A 19,292-nucleotide genomic window follows, 5' to 3' on the forward strand; every position below is an offset into this window, starting at 1 on the left:
GACCGTGTTAAAGGCAGAGCTGAAGTCGAGGAAGAGCATCCTCACATAGCTCCCCTGGTGTTCAAGGTGGGTCAGTGCAGTGTGAAGAGCAGTGTCGATGGCATCCCCTGTAGACCTATTTGCTCTGTAGGCAAACTGGTGTGGGTCGAAGGTGGGTGGGAGGCTGGCTTTGATGTGCTGCAGGACCAGTCTCTCGAAGCACTTTGTGATGACCGGTGTGAGTGCTACCGGACGGTAGTCGTTAAGACCGCTGATGACAGACTTTTTCGGCAGTGGGATGATTGTGGCGGACTTCAGGCAGGGAGGGATGGTGGATTTTAAAAGGGACAGGTTGAAGATTTTTGTGAAGACCTCAGATAATTGGTCTGCACATTCCCTCAGCACTCTGCCCGTCACACCATCGGGGCCTGCAGCTTTCCTGGGATTCACTGCTCTGAGCACGCGCTTAACATCATACTCCTGCACAGTGAAGGTGTTGCTGTCAGGTGCTGGAGAGGGTGTTATGTCTGCCACTGTAGCTTTCACCTCGAAACGAGCAAAGAAACAGTTAAGTTCCTCTGCCAGCGAGGCGTCGCCGTCGGCAGTCGTGCGGTTGCTGGTCTTGTAGTTGGTGATGTGCTGGATGCCTTGCCATACCCGCCGTGGGTCATTGTTGGTAAAGTGGTCCTCAATCTTCCTCTTGTAGGACGCTTTGGCATCCTTGATGCCTCTCTTCAGGTTGGTTCTAGCAGCACTGTATAGAGCTCTATCACTAGACCTGAAGGCGGTGTTACGGTCCTTGAGGAGAGACCTGACATCCTTTGTCATCCAGGGTTTCTGATTGGGATACAACCGGATGCGTTTGTCGACGGTGACATTGTCAACACAGTTTTGGATGTAGCAAAGTACAGTTGATGTGTACTCCTCCAAGTCCTGATCTTCAAAAATATCCCAGTTGGTCCTTTCGAAGCAATCCTGCAGCTGCGAGGAAGCTCCTTCAGGCCATGTCTTAACAGTCTTTATGGTGACTGGAGCTTTCCTCCTGAGTGGGGTGTATGCTGGAGTTAGGAATATGGACAGGTGATCTGACTGCCCCAGGTGTGGTAGTGGTGCTGACCTGAAACCCTTCTTAATATTTGAGTAAACCTTGTCTAGTGTGTTTTTCCCCCTGGTAGCACATCTTATGTGTTGTTCAAGTTTCGGGAGAACTGACTTTAGGTCTGCATGATTGAAGTCCCCGGCTATGATGTGGGCTGCTTCTGGATATGTGCTCTGTTGTGATAAGTTATCACAACATGATAAGTTTTACTCTGCAAATGGAAAGGCAGAAGGGAAAATCGGAAGTGTCAGTACGACAGTATAGCAAAGGGGATTACAGAGGCATGAGGCAGGAGCTGGCCAAAATTGACTGGAAGGAGGTCCTAGCAGGGAAGACGGTAGAACAGCAATGGCAGGTATTCCTGGGAATAATGCAGAGGTTGCAGGATCAATTTATTCCAAAGAGGTGGAAAGACTCTAAGGGGAGTAAGAGACACCTGTGGCTGACAAGGGAAGTCAGGGACAGCATAAAAATTAAGGAGAGGAAGTATAACATAGCAAAGAAGAGTGGGAAGACAGAGGATTGGGACTCTTTTAAAGAGCAACAAAAGTTAACTAAAAAGGCAATACGGGGAGAAAAGATGAGGTACGAGGGTAAACTAGCCAATAATATAAAGGAGGATAGCAAAAGTTTTTTTAGGTACGTGAAGAGGAAAAAAATAGTCAAGGCAAATGTGGGTCCCTTGAAGACAGAAGCAGGGGGATTTATTATGGGGAACAAAGAAATGGCAGACGAGTTAAACCGTTACTTTGGATCTGTCTTCACTGAGGAAGATACACACAATCTCCCAAATGTTCTAGGGGCCAGAGAACCTAGGGTGATGGAGGAACTGAAGGAAATCCACATTAGGCAGGAAATGGTTTTGGGTAGACTGATGGGACTGAAGGCTGATAAATCCCCAGGGCCTGATGGTCTGCATCCCAGAGTACTTAAGGAGGTGGCTCTAGAAATAGTGGAAGCATTGGAGATCATTTTTCAATGTTCTATAGATTCAGGATCAGTTCCTGTGGATTGGAGGATAGCAAATGTTATCCCACTTTTTAAGAAAGGAGGGAGAGAGAAAACGGGTAATTATAGACCAGTTAGTCTGACATCAGTGGTGGGGAAGATGCTGGAGTCAATTATAAAAGACGAAATTGCTGAGCATTTGGATAGCAGTAACGGGATCATTCCGAGTCAGCATGGATTTACGAAGGGGAAATCATGCTTGACAAATCTACTGGAATTTTTTGAGGATGTAACTAGGAAAATTGACAAGGGAGAGTCAGTGGATGTGGTGTACCTCGACTTTCAGAAAGCCTTCGACAAGGTCCCACATAGGAGATTAGTGGGCAAAATTAGGGCACATGGTATTGGGGGTAGGGTACTGACATGGATAGAAAATTGGTTGACAGACAGAAAGCAAAGAGTGGGGATAAATGGGTCCCTTTCGGAATGGCAGGCAGTGACCAGTGGGGTACCGCAAGGTTCGGTGCTGGGACCCCAGCTATTTACGATATACATTAATGACTTAGACGAAGGGATTAAAAGTACCATTAGCAAATTTGCAGATGATACTAAGTTGGGGGGTAGTGTGAATTGTGAGGAAGATGCAATAAGGCTGCAGGGTGACTTGGACAGGTTGTGTGAGTGGGCGGATACATGGCAGATGCAGTTTAATGTAGATAAGTGTGAGGTTATTCACTTTGGAAGTAAGAATAGAAAGGCAGATTATTATCTGAATGGTGTCAAGTTAGGAGGAGGGGGAGTTCAACGAGATCTGGGTGTCCTAGTGCATCAGTCAATGAAAGGAAGCATGCAGGTACAGCAGGCAGTGAAGAAAGCCAATGGAATGTTGGCCTTCGTAACAAGAGGAGTTGAGTATAGGAGCAAAGAGGTCCTTCTACAGTTGTACCGGGCCCTGGTGAGACCACACCTGGAGTACTGTGTGCAGTTTTGGTCTCCAAATTTGAGGAAGGATATTCTTGCTATGGAGGGCGTGCAGCGTAGGTTCACTAGGTTAATTCCCGGAATGGCGGGACTGTCGTATGTTGAAAGGCTGGAGCGATTGGGCTTGTATACACTGGAATTTAGAAGGATGAGGGGGGATCTTATTGAAACATATAAGATAATTAGGGGATTGGACACATTAGAGGCAGATAACATGTTCCCAATGTTGGGGGAGTCCAGAACAAGGGGCCACGGTTTAAGAATAAGGGGTAGGCCATTTAGAACGGAGATGAGGAAGAACTTTTTCAGTCAGAGTGGTGAAGGTGTGGAATTCTCTGCCTCAGAAGGCAGTGGAGGCCAGTTCGTTGGATGCTTTCAAGAGAGAGCTGGATAGAGATCTTAAGGATAGCGGAGTGAGGGGGTATGGGGAGAAGGCAGGAACGGGGTACTGATTGAGAGTGATCAGCCATGATCGCATTGAATGGCGGTGCTGGCTCGAAGGGCTGAATGGCCTACTCCTGCACCTATTGTCTATTGTCTATTGTCCAAGGGCAGTAGAAGAATCATGGAATATTTCAAAGGCAGAAGTAGACACTTGATTGGTAAGGAGGTGAAAGGTTACCACAGATAAAATTGAACTTGTAGCATGGTGCAAGTGCTAAATGCGTGTCAGAGATGACGATGAATACTGCAGGTGGTGTAGGAAAATATCTGCAGATGCTGGTACAAATCGAAGGTATTTATTTCACAAAATGCTGGAGTAACTCAGCAGGTCAGGCAGCATCTCAGGAGAGAAGGAATGGGTGACGTTTTGGGTCGAGACCCTTCTTCAGACTGATGTCAGGGGGGCGGGACAAAGGAAGGATATAGGTGGAGACAGGAAGATAGAGGGAGAACTGGGAAGGGGGAGGGGAAGAGAGGGACAGAGGAACTATCTAAAGTTGGAGAAGTCAATGTTCATACCGCTGGGCTGCAAGCTGCCCAAGCGAAATATGAGGTGCTATTCCTCCAATTTCCGGTGGGCCTCACTATGGCACTGGAGGAGGCCCATGACAGAAAGGTCAGACTGGGAGTGGGATTTGAAGTGCTCAGCCACCGGGAGATCAGGTTGGTTAAGGCGGACTGAGCGAAGGTGTTGAGCGAAACGATCGTCGAGCCTGCGTTTGGTTTCGCCGATGAAATGAATACTGCAAGTATTCCCCATTACAACATTTGCGGATCTGTAAAGCGCAGTGAAACAATATGTTTGCACAAGTGGCATCTTCGTGTAACGAGATCCCTAATGTACATTGCGCAAAGCAGGGGCACCTGGCAAGGAAAGAAGTGTTGATTAGGCTCAATTCACAGTCAAAGGATCAAGCTGTCTTTTCGTTGAGCCTGCATAATGAGTTACACTTCCCTAGTTCCACTGTCCTTAAGTGCAGTGCACCGAATCCACCACCGATAAAAGATCAGACAACAGTGGAACATTGTGGGCTCCACCTTTCCTTGATCATTGTTACTATTTGCATATCTTTAATTCATTTGTTCTGTATCTCTATATATCACCATCTATATCTCTTGTTTCCCATTCCCCTGACTCTGTCATAAAGTCATGTGATAGGAGCAGAATTGGGCCATTTGGCCCATTTAAGTCCACCCCGCCATTCAATCATGGCTGACCTATCTCTCCCTCCTAACCCCATTCTCCTGCCTTTTCCCCATAACTCCTGACACCCGTACTAATCAAGAATCTATCTCTCAGTCTGAAGAAGTGTCTTGACCTGAAATGTCACCTATTCCTTTTATCCTGGGATCTGCCTGACCCCCTGTTACTTCAGCTTTTGTGTCTATCTTTGGATTAAACCAGTATCTGCAGTTCCTTCCTACACATTCTTCTTGCCTGGTTGCCTTGTCTCTGGTTCTTTTTTTCTAGCCTCCTTTAGTGAAAATCCTGCTTTTTAACTCTAATAATTTGCACACCCCTGTTAAATCTCCCCTCAACCTTCACTTGTGTAAAAAATTCCACCCTGTCGAATCTCTGTATCATCAGCATGGTATCATCAGAAAGGGCCAGAGCAGACTTTATCTGCTAAGGAGACTCGGGTCCTTTGGAGTGCAGGGGGGACTCCTAAGGACCTTCTCCAACACGGTGGTTGCATCAGCCATTTTCTATGGAGTGGTCTGCTGGAGCAGCAGCATCTCAGCGGCGGAAGGGAAGAGACTTGACAAGTTGGTCAGGAATGCCAGCTCTGTCCTGGGTTGCCCCCTCGACTCAGTACAGGTGGTGGGAGAGAGATGATGGCAAAGTTAACATCGCTGCTGGACAACGACTCCCACCCCATGCACGACAATAGACAATAGGTGCAGGAGTAGGCCATTCAGCCCTTCGAGCCAGCACCGCCATTCAATGCGATCATGGCTGATCACTCTCAATCAGTACCCCGTTCCTGCCTTCTCCCCATACCCCCTCACTCCGCTATCCTTAAGAGCTCTATCCAGCTCTCTCTTGAAAGCATCCAACGAACTGGCCTCCACTGCCTTCTGAGGCAGAGAATTCCACACCTTCACCACTCTCTGACTGAAAAAGTTCTTCCTCATCTCCGTTCTAAATGGCCTACCCCTTATTCTTAAACTGTGGCCCCTTGTTCTGGACTCCCCCAACATTGGGAACATGTTTCCTGCCTCTAATGTGTCCAATCCCCTAATTATCTTATATGTTTCAATAAGATCCCCCCCTCATCCTTCTAAATTCCAGTGTATACAAGCCCAATCGCTCCAGCCTTTCAACACTGTCACTGCACTGAGTAGCTCCTTCAGTGACAGACTCCTTCACCCCAAGTGTGTGAAGGAGTGATATAGGAGGTCCTTCCTTCCCGCTGCTGTGAGACTCCACAACCAGCACTGCTCCCAGCAGATGAGTCAACAGTAACAGCTAAGAACACACAGAAAACTGATGACAATTTATCCTTGTCTTTATTTTTATTTATAATGTCTTGCTATCCACTTTGCTGCTGTAACACTAAATTTCCCCAGTGTGGGACAAATAAAGGAATATATTATTATTATTATTATTATATTAAAGTAATCAACTTATTTTGTTCTTTTCAGGAGTGTTCAAGCAAGTCACATTCTAATATCATCAGAGGGGCAGGTTTATTTATCAGGACTGCGCAGTATTTTCAGTATGATCAGCCATGGACAACGGCTACGGGTGATCTATGACTTCCCAAAATACAGTGTTAAAATATTACCATGGCTGAGCCCTGAGTTATTGCAGCAGGTAAGCTCGCACCTTCACACACATACTAATTAGGAGCAGAAATAAACCTACTCTACACATAATAGCATCATGGCTGCTGATTGTAACTTCAACTCTGCTTTCCCATCACCCCATAGTAATCTTTGAACACTGGTTTAGCAAAAAAAGCCTAGAAAGCTTTCAAAGATTCAATTTCCAATGCTCTTTGAGAACGAGCGTGCCAAAGTCTCTCAATTCTCAGGGGGGGGGGGAGAAAAGGCCTCTTCATGTTAAATGTGTCATCCAATTTTTTTTTAAGGGGACTCATAGACTTAGATCTTCACTTGAGGGAATATCATCTCTATATCCAACCTATCAAAACCCCTCAGGATCTTGAATGTTTCAATAAGCCCTCGCTGTTCTAAACTATAGTAGATGCAAACCTAACTTGTCCAAATTTTCCCTCATAAGATGACTTACCATTCCAGTCTAGTAATCCTTACTTCAGATAAGATCTCCGCATGCCCTATATAACAAAAGCATAACCACCCTACTTTGGATTTGAATTTCCTTTGCAATTATTGATAATATTGTTAGCTAGCCTTTGGTAAATCATTCACAAGGACATCCTGATTATCTTCAGAGATCTAAAGTCTTTCACCATTTGGATAATATGCTGTTTTCATTTCACTTACCAAACTGGGATATTTTGCATTTTCCCACATTAAATGCCAGGGGCCTTAATGTTGAGAGACCCATCGGGTGCAAGTACACAACTTGCTGAAAGTGGTGGCATGAGTGGATTGGGTAATAAAGAAGATATAGGGTATTCTAGCCTACATAGGCCAGTGCATTGAGAAGAAGAGTTGGCATGTAATGTTGATGCTTTACAAAACAGTAGTGACTGTATTTGGAGTACTGTGAACAGTCTGGTCACCACACTACAGGGAGGATGTAGTAGAGAGCGAGAGAGAGAGAGAGAGAGAGAGAGAGAGTGCAGAAGCAAATCACCGTAATGTTGTCTGGAATGGAGGGCTGGAAGTAGAACTTGGGTAGGTTTATTTCTACTAGAACATAGGAGGCTGACGGGTGACGTAGAGGTTTATACAATTATGAGGGGCATAGAGACAAAGATGGAGTCATTTCCCAGGATGGGGGAGTCTCGAGCTAGAGGTCACAGGTTTAAAGTGAGGGAGGAGAAATTCTAAGGTTATCTCAGGGTGACTTTTTTCTACACGGGGTTGTTGTTAATGTAATGAGATCCCAGAGATGATGGTCGAAGCAAAAACAGTTAGAATGTTTAAAAGGTATTTGCACAGGTTTGCATTGGAAAGTCAAACCGAGGGCAAGCAAATGTGATTAGTATAGTTAGGCATCACAATTAGTATGGAGAAGGTGTGCTGAAGGGTCAGTTTCTGAGCTGCACAATTTTATGAGGACATGGGTATCATTGCCAAGGCCAGCATAATGTTAACAATTCCCAAATGCCCATAAACTGGCTCTGAGCCATCACCTTGAATCACTACTGCTCAGTGTAGGAAATAATATAAGTGATAAATAATGGCACCTTGTAAAAAGACATAGGGTGACTTTAATTGTAAAATAAGTTGGGGTGGTAACATGAGAATGAATTCAAACTGTGCATGCTGGATGGTTTCACAAAGCATTATGATATAAAGCCACTCAGGCAACTATTTTGGATCTGGTATTGTTCAACGGGGCAGGTGTAATAAATGACCTCAGAGTAAAAGATCCTTGAGGAAGTAGTGTAGTGATCACAGCCAGATATAATCCAGTGTTCACCTTCGAGGAAAACTTGGATCTGGAGCAACTAGATAGAAGTGTATAAAATGATGAGAGGCACAAGCAGAACCTTTTTCCCAGGGTGGAAATGTATAATACTGGAGGGCATAGCTCTCAGGTGAGAGGGGAGAAGGTTTAATGGAGACGTGCGGGGCACAGAGAGTAATGGGGACCTGGAACGCATTGCCATCGATGGTGGTGGAGGCAGAGACGATAGTGGCGTTTCAGGGGCTTTTGGATAGGCATATGAAAGTGCAAGGAATAGAGGAATGTGAATCATGTTCAGGCAGATGAGATTAGTTTAATTTGGCATCATGTTTGGCACAAACATTGTGGGTTGAAGGGTCTGTTCCTGTGCTATACTGTTCTATGTTCTAAACCTAATAAAGGGAATTGTAAAGCAATGGAGGATGGAGTTGCTGAATGGATGGGGCAAATAAATTAGCAGGTAAGACAATAGAAAAGCAGTGGAGAAATGTAAGGAGCGAATTCATGACTCCTCGCAAAAATATATCCCAATGAAGAAAGATTCTAAAGGGTGGGAGGAGGAAAGAATCAACATAAATAACCAAATCAAAGAAGTAAATGGAGATATTAAGCTTTGGAAGGAAGAAACAGATTTGTGGTCCCCGCATGCGAAGCCAGCATACGCAGGAGCAAGCAGGACAGCAAATGGAATGCTAGCTTTTTTTCAAGGTAGTGGAATATAGAAGCAGCGTAGTTGTCTTGCTATTATCCAAGGCAGCAGTGTGTTATGTACAGTACTGGTCATCTTACTGAATTATGTATTATTACCGGCGGCAGTTCAGACAAGGTTCACAAGAATGATCCTGTATATGGAGTGACTGTCTCAAGAGGAAATGTTGAATAGATTGAATCTGCACTCAAGGTTCAAAGGAATGAGAGGCTATTGAACTGTACAAGATTCGTATATGATGGGAGAATGTCTCCCCTGGGATGGTCTAGGACCATAGGGTAGAGTCTTAAATTAACGAGATAAAGATTGAGATGAAGAATTTCTTCTGTGACAGGTTTGTGGGCCTTTGATATCTCTTGCCGTGGAAAACTGTAAAGATTGAATTTGTGAATGTATTCAAAGCTTGGATGGATAGACTTTTAATCAGTAAAGGAATTGTGGGTTATGGATGTAGGTGGGCAAGTGGACTTGAGGAAAGTTGGATCAGCCGTGATCACATTCAATGGTGGAGCTGTCTTGAGGGGCTGAAAAGCCTACTCCTGTTCCAGTTTTGTTATGGTCAGTTTTTCGTACCTCCATAGAGCTGTCAGGTAGACATTTCAAAACTTTAAACTCAGCAAAGGCAGGACCTGCTCAAGTTATTTGTATGTCAAAGATTCGTAAATTATTTTTATTTTTTTTTCCCCATCTGGTCAGAGAAAATAAAGAGTTTCATCTTGTTTGTATTAACATACCCGTGCAACTACCATCCTTAAACACTCGAGAAAGATAGTGTTTATTAATCTCTTGTTTCAAAGCACAACTCGATTACTGTTGGAAATAATTGTGTGTCATGTTTGGGTGGTTTGGGTTGAGGAATAAGTGGTGAGAAATTGATGATCTCTAAAATCCTCATTCTTATATAAAATTGGTGTTTCTTGAATGTAAATGCCCTTCAGAAATCTGAATGTAAGCTTTTTAATAGCTTAAGTTAGTACTGCTGTTTGACAGTGGGTTGGTCACATGTTAACTGGCCGTCAATCAATTGGGCAATGGGTTCTAGTGATATTGTTTGCAAATAGTAACTAAAATACTTTTACAATTTTGACTTTGTTTTTCTACAGAATCTACAGGGTTATGATGCCAAATCTGATATTTACAGCCTGGGAATAACTGCATGTGAGCTGGCAAATGGGCATGTCCCCTTCAAAAATATGCCTACAACTCAGGTATGGGTGCTGTGGAAAACCTGTCAAGACACAAACTGCACTGCAGGTCTTGCCACCTTGACTTTGGTTGTCCCGTGATAATTGTGTAAAACCTAAATATCTGGCTCTGTAGACGTGGAAAAAGCTGAAGAATCGTTAAATTATCAGCTTGAGAACTATTCAAACTATCAGTGTGCACTCATTTAATTCAATCTTCCCTTTTAATTGAATACAATTAAGCATGGTATTTTCTGACAGAGGAGTGCTCTTTGCCAGTTAGATAAGATAGGACGTAACGGGTTGATTGGATTGAAAAGCAATGTTCAGAACAAAAAGGCCAAAGGTTACAATTCCATGCGAAGGTCTGAACGATGAACTAAACTTTAATTATTGGGTTTATATTGCAATTGAAACTAATAATGGTGAGACTGCATGAGAACCCAACTCTGGGGTTTTAGCAGACTCCTCAGTGTCCAGCAGGTGGAGCAGTAATCAACACAATCAGAAGGGTGAAGGAGTACAGGTCCTCCCCAGGTTAAGGACACTGACTTATGTGCAGACCGTGCATACATGCAAGCATTTGCCAGGATTGCAGGCACCTTCTGCTGTGTAGGAACTCAGTTTGTGACCGCATTTCCTACTTGTGAACTGTCCAGGTTATGAGCAGTTACAGGAATGAGACCATTCTGTAACCCAGAGGACACCCGTATTCTGCAAAATCTGTAGAGCATGAGTCCGAGCAGCTTGTGAGCAGTGTTGTGGCCAATTAGGCAGTGTAGCACATCACTTCTAGCTGACAAGGGATTGTGGAGAGCTGCAAGCGATAGAGGCAATGCAGAGTGATCGAAGTGTGGGAGTATTGGAGAAACTTGGGTTATTAAGACAGGGAAGTAGATAATTGAAAAGTCGTCTCTCACAATTATATAAAATGTAAAGAAGAGAGAAATCAAGAAGATGATCAGAACAAGTTTAAACTGGTGAAAAGCATTGTATTAGTAAGCTCAGGTTTGAATGAAGGTGAATAACTGAAACAAGTGGAGTAAAAGTTGAAACCCAAGAACCTAAATAATTTCCATAATTACAAGCTACATCAAGGGAAATTTATAATTTTATCTGGATGAATAAGCTGGTATGCTGAATGACTTGTTTACCTAGAATTATCTTGTGCTGCTCCAGATATTAACAATTAGAATATTAAGGTAATTTAGTTGTTCCAAACCAATAAATTGAAGGGATAAAATACATGCTGCTACAAATGTTAGCAAAACCAGGGATAAGATCTCTGAATTCAATGGTAGTCATCATCAGGGGCAGTGGAGAAGTTGCTGATGATATGTAGGAAATAACTGCAGATGCAAGTTTATATCGAAGTTAGACACAAAATGTTGGTGGGAGTACATGGATGGTGGAATGTATTGCAAAGAAAGTGATGTAAGAAAAATGATTAGAGACAAAAAGCTTGTTTTAAGATAAGTCAATGGCCAAATAGTGCAGATAATCATGAGCCAGAGAAAATGAAATTATTTGTAGGAAAATAGTCTCGGTATATGGCAGCGGAATGGTTTCCAGAGAAGTAGATTTTTCCTGACTAATATACTTAAGCTTTTATTTTGTAAAGTGCCTTCCAAGCAGATGCTGATGTAGTGTATGAGTTGTAGTTAAATTTCCATATTCTTTCATCTGCCACTTGATGGTTAAAACAGTTGGTTTCCTTGGTGAAGCTTGAGATGCTTTGCCAGTAAAGACTGCCAGTAAGATAAGAAGAACAATGGTCAGGGATGATGTACGACCTGGAACAATGTAATGAGTGGAATGACCCTTCTTGATGTGGGTGAGTGACCTGGATACAAAAACCACATCAGATAAAGTTCAGGATCAATTGATACAGCGTCTTGCACTTTCATGTAACTTTAGACACAATGAAAGTTTTGAAACTTTCCATTTATTGTGGAGCAAACAGGATCGAACGGTAGACACAAGGAACTGCAGATGCTGGAATCTTGAGTAAATAACAAAAAGCGCTGGAGGAACTCGGCAGGTCAGGCAGGATTTGTGGAGAAAAAAAAGACAGATTGTCGGAACCTTATTAAGGCAGATTAGAGTAGAGGGAGAAACTGTGATAGATGGGGACAAACCCTGGCAGTGATAGGTGGATACAGGCGAGAGGGGATGGGGTGGTGATTGGCAGATGAGTGGAGTAAGAGACAAAAGGTTAAATGTTTAAAAAAAAAGACAAAATTAGATAAAGAAACAAGAAGAGGAATGGAATGTAAAACTAGAGGGAACAATATGGGTGGAAGGGAACAAGAGGGAGGGGAAAGGGGATAAAAGATGTGGGGTTCGGTGAAGTGGGGATGTGTATGAAGGAGGGGAAAGGAGCGGGGTGACAGGTGGTGGGAGAAATGTGTATGCATCAGGATGGTGGACGGGCTGGGGAAATAGCCTCTGGGGTTGGGGGTTATTACATGAAGTTGGAGAATCCAGAGTTGGTATCATTGGGTTGTACGCTACCAAGGGGAATATCAGGTGCTCTTCTTCCAGTTTGTGTGACGTGTAAAGCTGTAACTGATCAAATTCCTACACCCGCCTTTCTGTAGACAAGCACAAATAACGGGCACAGGTAGTTTTATAAAAATAATTGTCAGGGAATCTGGAGAGGACTGGAGAAATAATTGAAGAGCTGGAAACAATGTGGTCCTTGAGGAGGTAAGAATGATGAAAACTGGTGTGAATACGATGTCCAGTTGCTGTGGCCAATATTTTCTGTAATGCTGACCTTCTCTCCGCAGGCTGTAAATAACAACCACGTTTAATTACTTGCAATATTTGAAGTGTTTCCTGAACGTGACCAGTTTCAGTTTGTTTTCTTCGTGATGTTTAGATGGCGAGAGATGTTCTGATTGCCTTTGCCTGTGTTTCAGATGCTGCTGGAGAAGCTGAATGGTACAGTGCCCTGCCTGCTGGACACCACAACGATTCCCGAGGAGGAGCTTCTGATGACAAACTCTCAATCAGCGGTGGATTCTGGCATCGTAGAAGGCTCGGCCACTTGTGGCATGCGAACAACTAATGGGGAACAAGTGCAGCACCCGTACAACAGGACTTTCTCCAGGCTCTTTCACAACTTTGTGGAGTTGTGCTTGCAACGGGAGCCTGAGCAGAGGTACGTGCTTGGTGAAAGTAGCTGCTATTTGTTGATAAATTGACTATCATTCAAGGGACATGGATTAGTGCAACAATAAACAGCTGTGATCTTGCTGAATGGCAGAGCATGCATACTTCTGCTTCAGTTACTGATGATCTTAACGTTTTGACCTGGTGTGATGATTACTCATTGGCACATTAATCAGCTGCACCACGGTGGACATTTTATCTGTGTTAACTGCAGCTCCTCCACTGTAATACTGCTGTAAGTGATGTTATTTGTTTCAGTCCTCTAACACTTCTCTGTTCTTTATAGACCCTCTGCCAGTGCATTACTCAATCATTCATTTGTCAAGCAGGTATGTACACGGTACCAAATTATTAGTAAAATAAACTGTGTCCTTCCATTATTCAAACCCAATCTGTGCACAGACCTGAGCTTTCATTTATTGGATGTTAATTTGGGGTTGAACCATAATAATACTTCAATCCTTTGATGTCATTGCATCCTTTTGGGGAGTAAGACAGGAGGCTGGAGAAGAGAAAGTGAGGAAGACATTGTCGAAGATAAGAATAAATGACTGAGAGTAGGGAAGAACCTACAAAGTTCTCTCTCTTCTCAATGGGTAACTAGGTTGACATCTTTTCTGACCTGATGGGGTTTTTCTGACCAGCTATTTGAAGATATGATTTTTTGTAATTACACCATGACTCAGAGTCAAATGCACATCAACCATTAAGACCATTGGAGGCTCTATATAAAGCCAATGAAGAAGGGGTTTCAGTACAAAGGGCCAGAGGAGGGAGGTTTTTCATCAGGTTCTCAGCCATCTAGCATGTGAAATCATTAAGCTCCGTGCATGTGTTTGGATTGTACCAGATCACTGACCCACCTTCTGTCCTTCCAGCTGAAGCTGCGAGTGGTGGAAGTGCTTCCCGATCTGCTGCGACCCGTCACGCCCGTGACAGAGCTGGAAGGTGCTGACCCACACGAGTTGTGCGGGATGACTGAACTTGTGTCCAGCCTGGACCAGCTGGAGATGGAGGACTGGGACTTCTGAAAGTGGACATGTTGTTCAAACTGGGCCTGGTGATGCCAATGGTCTTTATTTGTATTTTTTATGTAAAATGGCCATTTTGCTGATTTACAGCGAAGTGTGGCACTAATAGATGCTGAATAGCAGGGGTGCATATCAAACCAGCTCAGGTGGGTGAGGGACCACCACATGTACATTGATTTACTTGAATACCAGAGATTTCAGATCACAACCATTACCCTTCTGTTACTGTACCAGCAGCCAGTGAGCGCTGAAGCATTGTGCTCACATCTAATGTGAGAACAGAGAGATTATCCTTACCTGGTCTCACCTCTCATGAGCAAGGAGGTAGCTTTCTTACTCTTGTGAGTATGAAAGCATTGTCCTTGCACCTTTCCCTCCAGTTACCATGAGTTCAGCAGCAGTTCTCAAACCTGCGATGAATGCAGAGACACACTTTTTGACCACCTTGAAAACAGAGCCACTGTTCTGGAATCCGTTGCAGATAGATGCTGTGCTTCATCTCTCCTGTCACACTGAGAGCGTGAAATATTCACTGTTTTATTACCTTCTTACATGAAATCCCTTTGTACCTGAATTGTTATTTATTCAGAGTCAATCAATATTAAAGTTTCATTTGGTTACAACTGTGTGAAACCCTTCTGCACTACATCATGTATGCAGCTTTTGTGCCAGCTTTTAACTTAAGCATTTGAGCATCAGCTAAGACCTTCACTGGCTGTTGATGTTGGATTCATTGCTTGTCCTTCAGAGCTGGAGTAGGATCAATGCAGTCATTCCTTTGTGGGTCAGAATCCCTTCAAGGAGAATCCTGACTCAACTGACAACATCAACTTAACCAGAGTTCTGAAGATTACTGCACAAAGCAGCCTTACCCTTTTAGATGTTAGCCATTGCAAGACGCCCCAGTCAGATCCCTTCAACGAATCTGGGGTGTCACCAGTACTGCAGCAAGGGTTCCCACAGTTACAGCTAGGAGCATACAGGAAATCCAAGCTATGATGCCGACTTCAGGCATACCTTGGGCAGCTCATGTCGATTCAACATCAACCCATTGATGTTGCCTTCCTCCACTCAATGAGCAGGGTTCTCGGCCAGTTTGTGGCTACAACCAGAGGAGCAGTCAGGCAAGACAGTGAAGCTGGTAAATTAGCGCATAACAATATGTGCAAGAGTGAATAGTGGCCCTGGTCATTGTGGAATGTTTCGACTTACTCTACCATCGCAAATCCACGGTTTCAGTTCCAACATCTGAAGATCTTGGAGATGTTGTAGTTGTGACCATCTTTAAGAGATATGCAACTATGATAACCACAAAGGTGTCCACTGTTGTCCACCATGGGGAAAGTCATAGTCAGTGTCCTTTTCAGCGGGTCGAGGGATATGGGCCGAATGCAGGCAAAAGAGATAAGCAGAGTTAGGCATCACAGTCAGCCTGGGTGGGTAAGCAGAATGGCTCGTTTCTGTGCTGGAAAGGTCTATGACTCTAGATCAAATGTCCTACATCCACCACCCATGCTTACTACATGACATTGTCTTCTGACAATGAATGTTCTTTAAAAGGACATGAAGACACTGGAGGAGGGGTGACCAGGCGGACAAAGGATATACTGAAAGCCTGGGAATCTCATGACCATTTGGAACAATATTGAGAACACACCTGAATGTCTATTGTCTCCCACCATATGTTCTAGAACCGCCTAACCTGCAATTTGGTCGTCAGAAACCATCCATTAGATGTCACCGACAGCATATTGTTACCAACACTCTTCTGCTCCAATATCATCACAGCCAGGTTGACATAAAGAAGGACTTGTGGAGCCTGGTGTTCTCCAGTCTGATGAATAAAGTGGAAGGGAATGAGTGGGTTAATGTGGGTCGTCCATGGATGAGCCACCTGATGTGGCTGACTGACAGGATCAAATTCTGCCTCAGAACTGAGTGATACTTACTCCGTTTCTCATTCCAGCTCTGCCTCCCCTCACATTCCCCAATAATGTGAACACAATTAAGGTCTTCACACTGTGTTGTACAGATTCTGTTGAGACTGTCACGCTCACTGCATGTGTGCATTACTCTCCCGCTCACTGCGAATGCCCACCTACTCACTCCCGGCAGGTTGCTATACAATGAGGCTGCCACAGAAGAGGCTTTTGAATTAACAAGAATGAAACCCAGCAGGGATTCACGGTATTTGGAATGTGCCTTCCTGGAGACATTCTCCTTTAAGTAGGACAACCTATCAATAAGCATGAGGCAGCTACTTGCTATTTACTGCATGGTAAATTATAAAGGCTGAACTAAGCTCTCTGATCTTAGTGATTTGACCAAATTCATTGTGAAATTTGTCTCTTCCAGTGTTCCCAGATCAAATATCTGAGGAGCTGTAAATCTCTAAAACTGCATAAAGTAACACGGGAAGAGATACAGTAAAAGCAGAAAATGCTAGTAACGCTCAGATGTTGGGAAGTCTTTGTAGATAACCAAATAAATGCTGACAATCTACTGAATGTTTCAGCATTTTCTCTATTTATCTGATCTTGTGTCACCCGAGTGCAGTTTGGAAGAGTATGCAGAAGCACACATGCTGGAGGCACGATTGTCTGGTACAGATTGCGAGGGGTTATAGCTTGGATACAGGCAGAAAAAAGGCAAGCAGTCAATGACCAGCAAATGAACATGATCAAAGACTTCATGCAACTGCTGACACCTGTGACATTGAGGAGGTACTTGTATCAGGAATAAAGTTGCCCACAGAGTATTCACTTTCACCACAGCTTCTAAGATTGACTTCGTGGCACAGAACCTTGGGAATGATTCCCTTGGCTCACTCCCTTGTTCTAAAGGTTGCAGGTGAGGGCCCCACGTAGTTGACTGGAGCAGATAATCCAGGCAGATACTTGCTTACCGTATTGAGCTGTGAGATGCTGCCTTTTTACAGGTGCAATGATCAGCTAAGATCTCAGGTAATCAATCAAGTGGTTATGAACAACTTTTGGCATTATCAACAGTTCTGGATGTTGCCTAACATTTTTCCATTCACTTAAACTGACCACTTGCCTCAGCTGCAGTTTGTGGGATCCTGCTCTGTCAAAACAGATTCGGACATGGGTCAATGATGAGCTCAGCTGCTCTTTGTGGGATCCTGTTCTCTACTGATTTACAATAAATCCCAGATTTAGGCTAGTGTTGGTGCTCTGGTGTGAAATCGCTGCAGCCCATGTTTGGTGTAATGTGAATCCTCCGACTGGGTACATTGTGGGCAGGGTCAAGGCTTGACTCGAGCCAGCAGCCTTCACTGCAGCCTTCCCAAGATCACATGGTGGAGGGATTCTTCACATGATAAGCAGAGTGGCAATGTCATGGTTGCTTCTGCTGAGGAAGTCCCAGCCTCCACGTGGACTCTGGAATGGTGCCCGTAGGTTGGAGGATAACAAATGAGTCTGCTATTTGAAGGAAGGAAAGAAAGAGAAACCAGGGAGCGACCAACTGTTAGCCTGATGTTGATCGCGGGGAAATTGCTGAATCTATAATAAAGAATGTGGCATTAAGACAGAAAATAACAGTAGGATTGGCCTATGACAAGGACTTGTCAAATGCGGCTTCCATTTTATCAGTTTATTGGAATTTTTGAGGATGTATCTGGTGGAGTAGATGAGGAGGAAGCCAGACGATCTGGTGTACTTCAGTTTAAAGGTTTCAAAGGTCTTTTACTGTCACATGTACCAATTAAGGTACAATGATCTGCGAATTACCATACAGCCATACAAAAAAAAGCAACAAGACACACAACTACATAAAAGTTAACATAAACATCCACCACAGCGGATTCCCCATTCCTCACTGTGATGGAAGGCAAAAAAGTCCAATCTGCTTCCTCTTTATTCTCCTGCGGTCGGGGCAGTCGTGGCGATATTCAATCCGTTGTGGCGATTGAATATCCCGCAGCTGGCGGTCGAAGCTTCTGCGTCGGGGCGGTCGAAACTCCTGCGGCTTGGAGTTCCCGAAGTCGGTTTCTGACCAGAGACCGCGAGCTCCGTGATGTTAAAGTCCGCATGCACCGACAGAAATACCATACAGAAAAAAATCACATCTCCGTCGAGGTAAGAGATTAGAAAAAGTTTCCCCCAACCCCCCCCCCCCCCACATAAAACAAGCTAAAGAACACTAAAAACATACATTTAACACATACTATAAAAACACAAAGAAGGAAGGGACATGCAGACTGTTTAAAGGGGTTATTGACACAAATGAGGATGGCAAACAAGATCAGAGCACATTGAATTGGTGGTAAGATACTGTCATGGATAGAGACTTCATCAACAGATAGAAAGCAAAGTATGGTAATAAACAGGTCATCCTCGGGTTGGCAGACTAACTAGTGAAGTATTACAGGGGGGTCCCAACTATTCACCATCTGTATCAATGATTTGAATGAATGAGGGAACCATACGCTAAAATCCTAGGTTTGGTGATGTCTCAAAACAGAATGGGAATGTGAGTAGTGATGAAAATGATAAGAGTCTACATGGGGATATAGACACGTTGAGTATGTGGACAATAGCAAAGCAGATACAATGAGATTTAGGGATTATTTTATATTTATTGCCAATTTTTCTAATTTCTACATTACTTGTTCCCTCTTTTGCTTCCTGCTGCATGTTCTGTGATCTTCTGGCTCTCACCTGTGCTTCTAATGTTGTGTTGGTCATTTGCTCTATTTTCCTGCTTTATTCTATTCTTGAAGATTGAAGTACCTTGGTATGTAGTCTTCATAGGCTGAATCATTTACCATTAGTTATGAAAACTTGCAGGATGTATTTTATGTGTGACACAAATGCAATAGTTAAGGGAGAAAGATTGAGAAAAGGTGAGCTTCCCCATCCTTATTAAACAATATTTTTTCAGGTTGGCTCTTCGACAATCCCTTGCAGCATTCCCTGATTACACTTAGTCTAAGAGTCCTGGGATTTGCTTGTGAATCTCACCCTATTCCTGGCTTGCAGCCCATAAGACACGTGAGAAAAATGTCATGGCAACCAGTTGCTAGATTACATCTTGCATGGTAATTAGTTCTTACTGAAAAGCAGAACATCTCTCTGTGCTCTGCAGAAGAAGCCATAATGCTGAGCAGGCAGCTGGCCAAATGAGAAAGGAAAGACACAAATGGAAGATA

At 43.7% G+C, this 19,292-nt stretch overlaps 1 protein-coding gene across 2 annotated transcripts in view; it reads left to right on the top strand.

The window, feature by feature from the left end:
• strada (STE20 related adaptor alpha) overlaps positions 1 to 14,742 on the top strand; it is a 46,710-nt gene extending 31,968 nt beyond the window's left edge. For both annotated transcript variants that reach the window (XM_078424959.1, XM_078424960.1), the window contains 5 exons: positions 6,098 to 6,269; positions 9,831 to 9,935; positions 12,836 to 13,077; positions 13,375 to 13,417; positions 13,967 to 14,742. In XM_078424959.1, the coding sequence (XP_078281085.1) occupies positions 6,098 to 6,269; positions 9,831 to 9,935; positions 12,836 to 13,077; positions 13,375 to 13,417; positions 13,967 to 14,119 (715 nt within the window). In that variant the 3' untranslated portion in view covers positions 14,120 to 14,742. The remainder of the gene's footprint in view (positions 1 to 6,097; positions 6,270 to 9,830; positions 9,936 to 12,835; positions 13,078 to 13,374; positions 13,418 to 13,966) is intronic.
• The last annotated feature ends 4,550 nt before the right edge of the window (positions 14,743 to 19,292 follow it).

Source organism: Rhinoraja longicauda, chromosome 29, assembly GCF_053455715.1.
Source record: "Rhinoraja longicauda isolate Sanriku21f chromosome 29, sRhiLon1.1, whole genome shotgun sequence".
NCBI classification, from domain to species: Eukaryota; Metazoa; Chordata; class Chondrichthyes; order Rajiformes; family Arhynchobatidae; genus Rhinoraja; species Rhinoraja longicauda.